The sequence below is a fragment of the Brassica napus genome, chromosome C5 (assembly GCF_020379485.1).
Source record: "Brassica napus cultivar Da-Ae chromosome C5, Da-Ae, whole genome shotgun sequence".
NCBI classification, from domain to species: domain Eukaryota; kingdom Viridiplantae; phylum Streptophyta; class Magnoliopsida; order Brassicales; family Brassicaceae; genus Brassica; species Brassica napus.
In genome coordinates, this window is record NC_063448.1 from 8,011,067 (window position 1) to 8,023,974 (window position 12,908).

Consider the following 12,908-nt stretch of genomic DNA (forward strand, 5'->3'; position numbering starts at 1 on the left):
GCCCATATCAGGAGTATATTCTTCACCTTTCAAAGTCCCGTCGTGGCTATATGAAGGGGTAGTCCAAGTTTCAGTCAAAGACTTTATTTAGTCAAGTATTTGTTTCTATTTCCAATGTCTTGTTTTTAGCACATTTTTCTTTGGATCTTTACAACTTGTAATCCTATAAATCAGGCCTTAGAGCCACGAAATAAAACAGATTGTTTTTCCCTTTTTATGAGTTTCTCTCATTGTTCTTTGTTTAGAACACTTCTTAGTTTCTTGTTGAGGTTATCTCCAAATCTCGATCCTTCTTTTGTTGGACCGGTGCGTCACATCCGGCAACGATCGAAGTCTGGTAGTATCTTTGGGCTATTCCGCAACCCTTAGTGTCACCCCTCGATCCATCAGTTCTCAATCTTCTCGGATCTGAGTTCATATCAACCTTACCGAAAGAGTGATCTTTATTTAGGTTCTATCATTTTGGGTTTTCTGATGTTTGTTTTGTTGGGTTTCGGCCTTGTAGTTAGGTTTGATCCCGTTTTATTAATATTAAAAATTTGGCGGAAGGAAAAAAAGCCAAGCAAGCTCTCCTCGTCAACAGAAAATAAAATAAATAAATAAGCTGAAATTTCCAAGTCTAGTGGGACCCCCAGCCTTCTTTATTCTTCCATCTTATCCTCAAAACGCAATTGATTGTCCCAAACCTAACTCCGTACCACCTCAGAGGTGATTCACCTTACACGTGTCATGCGATGGAAGGTTCTAAACCAGGTTCGGCTGACGGCCACTTTGCACATTTCTACACTCCTCTCTCTTTCTTCCTCCTCTCACCGTCTCGTCAATATCACCACAACAAAACGTTTGATCAAAAGAGAAAGCACTGTTAAACCCTCACAAAACTTCTTCGTCAAACACACAAAATAATCTGCGATCGATCTCCGCCATGATTAGGTAAAACCGAGATCAACCTTACCAGAACAAACTGTTTTTATTGTGAACAGTTTCTCTATACTGCTTCCCCTTTACTGTCTTTGGTTATTAAGCTTACTAAAAGTCTTTTACTTCGATGTGATCGTGTCTGAACTATGTATACTTTATGTTTCTGGGTTTTAATTAGACCCTTTCCTTGTAGTGTATGCATGATTCACACTTATCTTATCTGTTAGATCATTGTTTGTGTTTGTTTCTGTCTTGATATTTTTTAATCTAATTTTTTGCATACTCTGTTTCAGTTTATAAAGAAGGTTGATGATATGGGAGGAGCTTGCTCAAGGAAGAGAGATCAACACGTCGAGGATATTCTAAACAGAGGCGCCTGTGGAAAATACAGCAAGAGTTCGAGTTCGAAATGGTTGGCTACTTCGCTCTCTAGGTCAGGCTCTTGTGTTAAACGGACTAAGGGAGAATGCCCTTCGCTTTTGGAGCTCTGTGTCCGCAAGATACAGGAGGTTTATATATTGTTTTTGTTTTATTTTATACTAGTCAGGCTGTGACTTTGATTTTGTTTTTTATTCGATAACGGAATGTTTCAACTTTGTTGCAATCACAGGACATAGATAAATACACCACATTCTCTGACCTACCTAGAGATATAAGTCAGCAGATATTTGATGAGCTGGTGTGTTCCCAACGGTTGAGTTTAAAGTCTCTCGAGGCATTTCGAGACTGTGCCATCCAGGTAAAGTCATTAGCCTTTTCTCTTGTTACGATTCCCCTTCATGCTCATCTCATATTAGTGTATTTGGGAAAACAGGATCTGAACTTGGGAGAGTACCCTGGGGTTAATGATGACTGGATGGATGTCATCTCCTCGCAAAGTACATCACTGCTTTCTGTTGATTTCTCGGGGTCTGATATCACCGACTCTGGCCTGGTTTCTTTAAAAGGTTGCAAGAGCTTGGAGTCCTTAAACTTTAATTTCTGTGACCAGATATCAAACCGCGGTCTCGAGCATCTTAGCGGTAAACTTTCCTCATTTTCAGACATTATTTAGTTGATGTGTATGAAGCAGTGTGTTATACTATTTACACCTCTATTTTGCTTGTCAAAGCTTTCCTTGGTACTCTTTGATTGGATGTGTCCGTAAGTTGAATGATAACTATTGGCACACAATTTCAGGACTCTCAAACTTGACAAGCCTGAGCTTCAGAAGAAACGCTGCAATCACAGCACAAGGCATGCGTGCCTTTTCCAACTTTGTTAACATGAAGAAACTAGATCTTGAGAAGTGTCCTGGGATTCACGGTGGGCTTGTTCACCTGCGAGGTAAAATAGTTACATGTTGTGTTTTCATTTCTTGTGTGTTTCTGGCATCTCATGTTATTGATGGACTAATCCAAAAGCCAGTTGGTTTATGATTCCACTTGACTAAGCAATGTCTTTTCTTCAATCTTCTTTAGCTTTTCTGAAAGTTTCTGTGTGTTCCCAGATTTAACCAAATTAGAGTCCTTGAACATAAAGTGGTGTAACTGCATAACGGATGCAGACATGGAGCCTATCTCAAGTAACAAGAACATGCGCCTCTCCTTCACATATTTTTTTTTTTGTACTTTGTCCAATAGATGTGCTTATTATTTCTTGCTTCCAGAGCTTACAAATCTGAGGAGTTTACAGATTTGCTGTAGTAGGATTACCGATTTTGGTATCAGCTACCTTAAAGGTACTTGAATTGGGAGGTTTTCCTGTTTTCACCATTTGTCTCACATCTTCTCGTCGTACCCTAAGTTGGCTCGTCTAAGCAATCATTTATCACACTCTTGGTTCAGGGCTAAACAAGCTTAACTTATTGAACTTGGAAGGGTGCCGTCTTGTTACCGCTGCATGCCTGGAGACACTCACAGGTTTGTATAGCCGTCCTTGTATTTTCTCTGTGACTGTCCAGTCAATTGGATGTATGAACTAATACGAGGCCTCTTATGTTTTCTGTAGCTCTTACGGAGTTGATGTTCTTGAACCTCAATAGATGCAATTTTTCAGACAGTGGGTGTGGAAAGTTCTCTGGTGAGTCTTCCTTAAACTCGTTTTTGCTTTGCTAAATACTCAGCAATTCTCTGCGAGTAGATGACTTTGTGGGCTTTCCACCTACCTTTGCAGATTTAGTTAATTTGAAGATCTTGAACTTGGGAATGAACAACATTACAAACTCATGCTTGGTCCACCTCAGAGGTTGTCTCATTTTCCTATTTCCATTATAATTTGTTTGTTTGTGTCATCTCTATTTACCATGTGTCTGAGAAATGACTTGATTAAATACCTTGTCAGGGTTGACAAAGTTGGAGAGCTTGAACTTGGATTCTTGTAGAATTGGTGACGAAGGACTGGTACATTTATCAGGTGATTGCTTACTTGCTTTTCCTGCTCTTATCACGGATTCTCCCATATTCATATATACTCCTGTGGTTTTAGGTATGCTTGGGTTGAAATCTCTGGAGCTGTCTGATACTGAAGTAGGAAGCCATGGGCTTCGCCATCTCTCTGGTAAAACATTATTCCTTTGACCTTTCCCTTTTGCATCTTTTGTCTTCTTTGGTCTATGCTAGTGTTGATTCTGCGCATTTATGTTACAATGTAGGTCTCTCGAACCTGGAGAGCATAAACCTGTCATTCACTGTTGTCACCGATAGCGGTTTAAGGAAGTTATCTGGTTTGACATCTCTTCGAACGCTGAACCTAGATGCTCGTCATGTCACCGATGCTGGCCTTTCCGCGCTCACTAGTAAGTCAATTCAGTGCTTCTCGCTTCAGTCATCAAGTTGCATGTTCCTCAAGAGTAAATGCTGAGATGTCTTGTCTGTTTTTTTGTTGTAGGTTTGACTGGATTGACTCACCTTGATCTCTTCGGTGCTCGTATCACGGATTCTGGAACAAATCATCTACGAAGTAAGTCTTCATTGCTTGCTAGATAGATACACTCTTCTTCTCCTGCTTCCTGAACTGTTTGGTTGGTTTTGTTTTGATAACAGACCTGAAGAAACTGCAGTCACTTGAGATATGTGGTGGTGGATTAACTGATGCTGGTGTCAAGAACATAAAAGATCTTTCATCCCTCACGCTCCTCAATCTATCACAAAACTCGAACCTCACAGACAAAACACTGGAGTTGATTTCCGGTAAGAATTCAATTCGGTCATTTCTTGAAGTCATCCGACAAGTCATATGTACTTGAAACCTGAAGTATGATAACCCGCAGGGTTGACCGGATTGGTCTCTCTAAACGTCTCAAACTCTCGAGTATCAAACTCAGGATTGCGTCACCTGAAGCCGTTGAAGAACCTGAGATCTCTGACCTTGGAGTCCTGCAAGGTCTCTGCTAACGACATCAGGAAGCTTCAGGCCACCGATCTGCCAAACCTGGTCACCTTCCGCCCTGAATGAAATATTTTCAAGTGGCAAATTCACTATCTCTGTAAATAGATCGATCTCTTATGGTTTCAGACAAAGTCACCTGTCTTCCTTGTATATATATATATACGTGGTGTCCAAAACAAATGCTCTTATTCGAATTAATTGCAGAAGAAACTGTAAATAAAGCTTTATAAGCTATGGTTTACTCTTCTATGTTGTCAGCTTTTGGGATCTCTTTGGTGTGCTTATTTACCGAAGTGAGCTGATTGCTCTTGTAAATGTATGTAAAGATCTGAAACATCGTTTGTATTCTTATTTAATTTTAAATTTATTTTTCCCTGGCAACAAAGAAAATCTTGGAAGGGTTTAAGCTCAGATAAGGAAAGGAGAGAAACAACTTTGCTACTGAATTACTGTGAAACAATATGTTACATCTAAAACATGTCAGAATCCTTGGGTCACAAGTCTTTCTACCAAAAACAAATAAAGAAAGACTTTTGAAAGGAAAAGAGTCTGGGAGGTAGGCGACTCTGGATCAGATCATCTCTGTGGCTGATCAGAGGCAGAGGCTCCAACAGATGGTGCAGCCGCTGCGCCGCTTGCGGACCCGTTCTCGGCAGGTGGAGCCACTCCCCATTTACCTTCAGACTCAACAGGTTCGAATATATGAACTCCTCCGTCTGAGAGTCCAACCGCAAACATGTTTGGTTCTTGAGGATGTGCAGCAATCACCAGTGGATGTACGTTCGAGTTGCTGCACAAATGAACAAGCAAAAGCTTCATCAAGATTGTTCTATTCTCTTGCAAGATCCTTTTTGAAAGAAATTTCACTCTGTTGCTTACCTGAGACTAGCTGGTAGATACGCAGAAGGGTTGACTCGGCAGCGCAACCTTAGATTTGCAGAGCTAAACACACAGATCGTTGCATCCATAAAACTCGCATAGACCAGTTGGCTATCACATGAGAACGTTGCATGAGTGATCGGAGCTGATGATTCTCTCACTGGCCACTGAAACAAGTCAATACAGTCGTTGATCAAATGCAATACAGTGTAAATATCTTTGAGAGAAAGAAAGAGGGGGAACTGTAACTAAAGTGTACCTGTTTCATGCATTCGAGCTTGGTTGTTTCGTAAATTGCAAGCTGTGTCTCGTGCACCACGAGGAAGTGAGCTTGATCTTGGTGGAACTGAACACGCGTGTCTGAAGGTGCAGTGTTTGGTCTTCCCTGTGGAAGTGGCAGAACCTTGCTTCTCTGCTTCTCCCATCCATCTGTGTTCCATACACAAAGCTACAACCAAAAAAAAAGAAAAAAATCGTTTAATCAAATCTTTTAATCATCTCACTGGTTGTCAACATTAAAGAATGGCTTTTTAAGGTGAGAACCTGAGCATCTGCTCCAGAAGAAACCAGCACATTTAACACATTGGAGAAGGCAAGACCAGTTATTCTCTTTGAATGACCTTTAAGCTTACTCTTCACCTGCACGAGCAATCAAGGAACATGTTGCTTCTTACTTCCTCTAAGTTCTTATCAAGAGATTTGGATTCATTACCTCGTCAACACGGACGTTATAAATCTGAATAGTACTATCATCCATTCCTATAGCAATGATATTGTTGTCTTGAGGGTGGAAAGCAAGAAAAGTTGCAGCAGGTGGTGGTGGCATGAAAGTAGCCATCGTCTAGCAAATTATTTTAACCAGGGGCAGTCAAGTCAAAATGAACACACAAAACATCAAAACCTTAACCATCAGTGTGTCCTCATTACCTTAAACGTCATCATGTTAAACAAGGAGATCTTTCCTCCAGAGGCTGACATAACATACGAATCATTCTTGGATAAAGCAAAACAAGGGACAGCTTCTTCAGGATTGTTTTCAGCAGCGTCGTTAGTCATGAGGATCCCACTTGCTGGTTGCCATTGCTGAGGCGGTAAAGAAGCTGTCGCCTACAAGAAACCGAGAGATGTAGAGACATTTAGTTTTATCATTATTTGACCAAGCAAGTGAGAGACTCAGTTTTGCACCTTTCCGGTTGCGTTGCGGTCGTTCCTCTGCCATTTCCATAGAAGATGAATAGCGTTTGATGCCAACGCCAGTATAGCGTTTCCTGAATTAGTGAAAATCAGTCTTGATATCTGCAAAACGTTATATGATCAGAACCTGCATGTATATGATCAGAAAATGTATAAATATTTTTGTACCTTAGCAACTCTCAGATTCTCAGGGAGTCTCAGTGACCTGCATTGAGAAGGCTCGCTGACTTCAGTAAGCTTCCATATCTTAGACTTATCATTTGGTTCTTCTGTAATCACTGGCTTCACATCCACCATGTTCCTCGAATCTCCATTCTACAAAGTGCAAAGTGATGATGAGTGATGGTAATGTAATATAGAAATGAGTGAAAGAACAAAGAAAAACAATACTCCTAATTTTAGAGTTCTCACCCCACTTAGAAAAATAAAGTTACAATTCCGAAAATAACCTTACTATAATACATAATTTATAAAACAAAAAACATAAATATGTAGTAGTTATCTTAATTTTTTTTTTTGTCAAAGTAGTTATCTTAATTAATATGAGCAAAATAAATAAAGAAGCTATAAATTTACATAAACACAAAACTATTATCTTTTCTTTGTGGAACGGAGAGAGTGTTTATTACCATTCCTTGGATGGAAACTACATTGGCTGGTCGATCTGTGAGTCCAGCACTCGTAGCAGCAGCAGCTGCGGCTGCTGCAAGGCTACTTATCGCAGGCTGCAAATGTAAAATTGAAGTGTTGAAGAAACTTTCAACTATGCATAAGTCATATAAAGCTTTAGCTAAGAGTTTAAGTATACCTTGGAGGATTCAGATGAAACATTCTCAAAAGTGTGCAACAGTCTTAAACCATCTGAGTTAGCCATAACCTTGATCACATTCTCGTTTCCAGACACGGCCAAGAGAGAGCCTTCCTTGTTAAACCGGATACGCGGACTTGCCTGAAGACCTCCATCGCCATCAATGGCAGTCAAAAGCTGCACATTGTCCATATCCCAGAACTTGATGGAGAAGTCATCACCCGCAGCTAGGTAACGGTTTTTAGTCGTATCAAACTGCACAACGCCGAGAGAACGCTTGTGGAATCCTTGGTAAGTTCTTTTAACAGCTCCTTCACTCTCATTCCACTCAACTATGTAAGACTCTCCATCTTTACTCGTCCCACAAGAGAACAGCCTAGTTCCATCTGCACTATAGGCCATTGTAGTGCACCAGCGACCAGGTGCATCGTAGTCAACTCGAGAACCCATGTTATCATACAACCATGCCTTGATTTTCCCATCTAGAGCTGTCGAGAATATGAACTTGAAGACGAGAAGAAAACAAAAAAAACATCAGAAAATATGTAAGGGAAAGGGAGGGAGATCAATGGGTTAGCTAAGCTTACCTGAATGTTTTCCTTGTAGTGAGGACAGATGGAGTAAACAGGAGCTTCATGGCCTTCAAAAGTATGTCTTTTGACACCAGTTGCAGCGTCCCAGACCTTGATGGTTTTGTCATCACCACAGGTTATTACACACAGTTGCTTGTTTGGAGTTGAGAAGGAGATATCATTCACACCACCAACATGAGCATCAATCTGAAACAAATCACAATATTAAAAGACAATCATCTCCACAGAAAGAATGTCATAAAAAAGAGAGGCTTGTAAATATTTATGAGACCTCAAGGTGTTGCCTCATGTCTTCACCACCATGATAAGAGTATAGTTGTACAATATGTCTCGAGTAAGCAACTCCTGCATTAGAGAACGTTATGGCAGAGTTATATTAGTTGCATTCTTGCGCGCATATGAGTTTAAAAGGTGAATTTCTTTACCGAACAAGGAACCGTCAGGACTCCATATCACACGGTTGACAGATACGACAGGTTCTTTCACCAGAGCAGCCTGTAAGGGCATTGAACATTTGCTTATATCCCAGACTTTGAAGGTCTTCTGTACTAATCGTTCACGAGAACCAACTTCCCACAGCCCTATATCTCCTACATTTGTACCAACTGGTACAAGGATGTAATCGAATTTAGAACATGTCTGATTATGATTTAATAGTACATGGATAGAGGATGAAACAGAACCTAGAAGCAGAGTTTGTTTAATTGGGTGGAAGTCCATGCTCATGGGAGATGAGCCTTGAGTCAAAGTTCGTGCAACTGTCTTGGGCAAGTCATCAGGTGCTTTAAAAGCCGGGCTGTGACCATGAGCCTGCCCTGGGAAAGACATTGGCAACATGCTCACACCTAGACTCACCTCGTCAGCGATTCCCATAGGCCTTGTTCTTTTTGAGACGTGTTCAGACTCTGCTGATGGGTAGTCTAAAGCAGTTGGAGGAGTTCTCGGGTGCTTCAATGCCGCTGTACCAAAATAAGAAAGAAGCTACACTGTGAGCACATTGCACAGTTTAAATGAAAGAAACACATTTGACAAGAAAGTGGCACCTGAGATAGATGGACCACCAAGAGCAATGGCTCCAGCAGAGACAGCTGGGTGTGGGACAGAAGATGGACTAGACATCCAACCAGCAAGAGGAGTTTGAACCGGTGAGGCCGTTGGTTGAAATGGCTGGAGAGATAGAGAGATTCAAACACTTTTTGCCACAGGTGAAACTAAAAGGAAAAAAAGATAGAGAGTAACTTTACCCCATGTGCACCTAAAGGAGGAAACCCTCCAGCTTTTGGTATCCCTCCAAGCAGGGGATTGTTCACAGGAGAGGGAGCTCGTGCACCATTTGGAGGGCCACAAGAATGATCCACAAAAAGAGTCTTTATATCCGGATTTGGCCTTGGGTTTTTACAAAGCTGATGTTGCCAATTCAAGCTGCAAGTTAGGAGGAATGAGTTAAATGGCAAGAGCTAAGAAGTGAATAAGACTAAGCAGAAGCTAACCTCTGGTTGATCAGAGTCCTCAGCCTTGAGTTTCTAAGAGTAGGAAACTGCAGTTTATCGCGGAACAAGGGATTAGCCTCAATCAACTTCTTGAGTTCCACCAACATGATTGATCTTGCTGACTTGGTGTCTCCATACTTGGATAACTGTTCATTCTCCCTAAAAAAAGTTCAAACACTTTAATCCTCTGTCTTTTGCACTATCACACTACCTTTGGACTGCATTAATCAAATATCACTTTAATTACCTGAAGTTCTCTAACGTCAAGAGCTGCGTTATTTCTTTGAAAAGCTCCTCGTTAAAAGTTGAAAACACTTTCAAATCCTTCACTAGTATTTCCACCGCCTTGGGACGATCATGCCTAGGAACCAAAAAAAAAATAATAATCACAAATCAAAACTTTTCATCTTTTGTTATAACAAAGCTCCATCCATCACTACTTACTTATCCAAAGCCTCGAGATACTTCTGCTTTCTAATCTCGAAGAATATCTTCATAGAGTATCTATTATCATCTACTTTTGTGAAACCAGAGAGATACTTCTCAACCTCATCCCAGTTCCCATTATGCACCTCATCCTCAAAATACTTCATGTTGAAGAAAAATCCAGATTCTTGTTCAAGCCTTAACATGACAACGACAACAAAAAATTACAAAAAAGAAGAAGAAATGAGCAATAATAGATCGAAGTGGGCGCGTGTGGTGAAATCTACAGAGACAAACAAGTACTTACTTGTGAACAGTCTCTTTAAACTTCTCCTCGTCTAGAAACTGTAAGATCAGGAACACGAGCTCTCTACTAAGAGAAGACATGTTTCTCTCGGACTTTTTCAACTCAGATGCACAAGAACCGCCTAGGCTATCACCAGATCTGCAAATTTTATAATGTTGACTATAAACATAAACGGCGGAAATGAGCTATAACCTGGGTTTTCGAGTTTATATTTATTTTATTTTTAAAAAAAAAATCAATACTTTTAACTAGAAATCGAACCTATATCTGAATAATTATCCATACATAACCAAAAATCAGGTCTTCAATAGCTTAAAAAGAGATTTTTTTTACTGCATGAAAAAGCAAAATAATTATCAAAAAGGAAAGAGAGAAAAAAAGAAAAGCAAAACCCAGAAAAGCTAATGGCAAAAGGATTGAATAAAAAAAAAAATATTCTGAAAATCGAAACAGCTAGATTCCATTAACAGAGGCAAAGGTAGAAGCGTGAAGCTTACTTACCATAAAAGAAGAAAGAGATCGATGTTGATGAAGAAGAAGACCAACGTTTCTCTCTCTCCACAGACGAAACAGATGATGGATTGGTTTTTTTGGACTCTTTTTTTTTTTCTTCTCACCGAACAAAGCTTCTTTTTCTATCTATCTAGAGATGGGATTTTCTCTCTCTTCAATATTATATACGGACATTAAAACTTGCAGAAGTGGAGATTTTAATAAGAGAAGGTGACAGATAATTGGATGCTAATAAGTAACCCAACTTATCACTCCAAGAAAAGCTAACTGCGATAAGCAGGAGTGATAAGTAGAGTAGCTTATCCCTAGGAGTTAATCGGCTACATTTCTCGACGCTATCAGCTCGGAATATTAGTTGCCAGCTGTAACTTTAAAGAGGGGTGATCCTCTACATAACGATGGGTTTACACTTATTTAGGAAGCCGTCGATCTCATACGAAAGCGCTGAGGACGGCGATCTAACGGCTAGAGTTTTATTCAATGTGTCAGGCTTGTCTCAGATCCCTCGTGGCACGACAAAGCTTTATTTATCTTTGACTTCCTTATCCTCGAGTTTGACTGATATTTACGGATATGACATTGAACCAAATTGCTCTTGATATGCGGTACTACATCGAACATCACGTGATGGAGAAATGTTCAACTCGTAACGAAGATGCTAAAAATGATATACATTTTAAAAATGATATGTAAAGAAGATGCTATAATACGAATATATATATATTAAAAAGTAAGAAACCCTAAAAATGATATACATTTTTTTTTTTATATGATATACATTTTTAACTGCCTAAAAAGTAAAAATGATATACATCTCAGTTTATCGCGATTTATCACGATGTTTTAATAATTCAATGAGATTCATATAAACACGATACTGATTTTTTGTTCTTTAAATATTTTAGTATTGCTGATCATTTTTTTTGTCGAGCAACATGTGTTGATTAATATGAATGTTGTTATGGTTTTTCTATCAAATTATTCTTTTTAACGTTTTCAATACGGGTAAACTTAGTGTATGATTGGTTGTGTACATTTCCATAAACTCAACTAGAAGATATGGACTGTAGTTCTTATTTTTCTACACAAAGACAAATTACTTGCATTGACTATTATTGTTTCGAGAAAGAATTACACAAATTTTAACGCTTTACCTCTTGACCACACTGTATATAAATACAAACTTTATACTACTTTATAATATAGAATTTAATTAAAATTTTGCTTTTAGGAGCCGGTAGCTAGATGGGAATGAGGTGGACCACCGCGGTTTTCAACTTTACAAAATGGCAGAGGAAGTACAAGAGGGACCTTAGAAATTAATAAAAATGTAAAACATAAAGATTAATCTCAGCTTTTTATTTAGAAAAAAAAAGACTGAATGTACTTAGAGAGTTTAAAATTAGGGACAAGATTTCGAAGCAGTATGGGCAGTTAATGTGACTGGTGTAGTCTATTATTATTGGCATTCATGTATGTGACTGGTGTATCTAGAGTCGCACGTTTGAGTATTTGACATCTATCCCGTCCAAACACTAACACTGTCGCCTCACCATCACCACACGTAAAGTATAACTACATATAATACTCAAACGTATACATGTAGCGACGAATCCAGAATTTTCAATTATATTACTAAACTCGATAAAAAGTCATTCTCTAAAACATTAAAATAATATTCTTAGCACTTTTAGATTTGTTCAAATTTCAACATAAACGCAAGCAAATAAGAAACTAATGTCTTAGTTACGCTTAAAGACTTTCACAAACGAGACTATGGATCATAGGTTAGGATGCTTCAGGCCGAATTTCAGGTTCTTGGAGTAAAAACCATACATTTTTTAATATATACTCTCTTTGTTCCTAAATATAGGATGTTTAGAATAGTTTTTGTGTTCCAATATGTATGTTGTTCTCATATTTCTAGATAACTTTAAGTTTATCAAAAACTGTGTAATCAATCAAATTTAATAGTTCTATTTTGTAATTGGTTGAATAGTTTTTAATTTAAAATTTTAATGATATTTTTTTAGATAAAAAATAATTTTCTTAATAAGTGTGTTTTACCTAAAAAATCTTATATCTAGGAACAGAGAGAGTATGATTTAGCAACGAAATATACATAATAGTTCAGAAATATTATATAAATTATATAATTTTTTAGTAAAAATATCATAGAGTTTGCAATATATTACTTTTGTATTTAATAATGTAGCTACTAGCTAGTGGCAGAGCCAGAAAATAATTTTAGCGACGTCATAATTATTTAACTAAAAGTAATAATTTATTAATATTATTTTTTAAAAAATTATAAACTACTAAAGGTTGGAAAGTTGTTTTAATTTTAAGGAAATTTAAATCAATAAAAGAAAAGATATAATGCTAAAAGGATTTTTAAAAATATTTTA

General features: G+C 38.3%; 2 protein-coding genes across 3 annotated transcripts; one reads left to right on the forward strand and one right to left on the reverse strand.

Moving 5' to 3' along the window:
• Nucleotides 1–681: 681 nt before the first annotated feature.
• LOC106396441 (F-box/LRR-repeat protein 14) lies at nt 682–4,657 on the forward strand. 2 transcript variants are annotated; one of them, XM_013836830.3, is made up of 16 exons: nt 682–933; nt 1,215–1,430; nt 1,532–1,660; nt 1,736–1,943; nt 2,101–2,247; nt 2,411–2,485; nt 2,570–2,641; nt 2,748–2,822; nt 2,911–2,982; nt 3,076–3,147; nt 3,244–3,315; nt 3,388–3,459; nt 3,554–3,697; nt 3,790–3,861; nt 3,945–4,091; nt 4,172–4,657. In XM_013836830.3, exons 2-16 carry the CDS (start codon nt 1,236–1,238, stop codon nt 4,354–4,356), a joined length of 1,737 nt encoding a protein of 578 aa, XP_013692284.2. In that variant the 5' UTR covers nt 682–933; nt 1,215–1,235; the 3' UTR covers nt 4,357–4,657. The 2 variants fall into 2 exon arrangements, with proteins under 2 accessions (XP_013692284.2, XP_048614088.1); XM_048758131.1 differs by having other exon boundaries at nt 3,244–3,459.
• A 50-nt stretch (nt 4,658–4,707) lies between these two features.
• On the reverse strand, nt 4,708–10,697 carry LOC106392709 (protein TOPLESS). Its single transcript, XM_048758130.1, has 21 exons — nt 10,489–10,697; nt 9,988–10,125; nt 9,699–9,878; nt 9,502–9,615; nt 9,255–9,413; nt 9,009–9,186; nt 8,808–8,931; nt 8,448–8,723; nt 8,190–8,369; nt 8,036–8,109; nt 7,759–7,950; nt 7,172–7,675; nt 6,993–7,088; nt 6,532–6,678; nt 6,355–6,465; nt 6,097–6,276; nt 5,882–6,010; nt 5,713–5,808; nt 5,429–5,617; nt 5,170–5,336; nt 4,708–5,080 (listed from the first exon to the last, which is right to left on the reverse strand). Exons 2-21 carry the CDS (start codon nt 10,065–10,067, stop codon nt 4,867–4,869), a joined length of 3,390 nt encoding a protein of 1,129 aa, XP_048614087.1. The 5' UTR covers nt 10,068–10,125; nt 10,489–10,697; the 3' UTR covers nt 4,708–4,866.
• Between the last annotated feature and the right edge of the window lie 2,211 nt (nt 10,698–12,908).

Coding starts and splice junctions, on each gene's coding strand:
- LOC106396441 (XM_048758131.1), top strand. CDS start 1,236: ATGGGAGGAGCTTGCTCAAGGAAGAGAGATCAACACGTCGAGGATATT. Junction 2,248..2,410: donor TGGGCTTGTTCACCTGCGAG/GTAAAATAGTTA, acceptor GTGTGTTCCCAG/ATTTAACCAAATTAGAGTCC. Junction 2,983..3,075: donor TGGGTGTGGAAAGTTCTCTG/GTGAGTCTTCCT, acceptor CTACCTTTGCAG/ATTTAGTTAATTTGAAGATC.
- LOC106392709 (XM_048758130.1), bottom strand. CDS start 10,067: ATGTCTTCTCTTAGTAGAGAGCTCGTGTTCCTGATCTTACAGTTTCTA. Junction 9,414..9,501: donor TTGACGTTAGAGAACTTCAG/GTAATTAAAGTG, acceptor AACTTTTTTTAG/GGAGAATGAACAGTTATCCA. Junction 8,110..8,189: donor TCCTGACGGTTCCTTGTTCG/GTAAAGAAATTC, acceptor TCTCTAATGCAG/GAGTTGCTTACTCGAGACAT.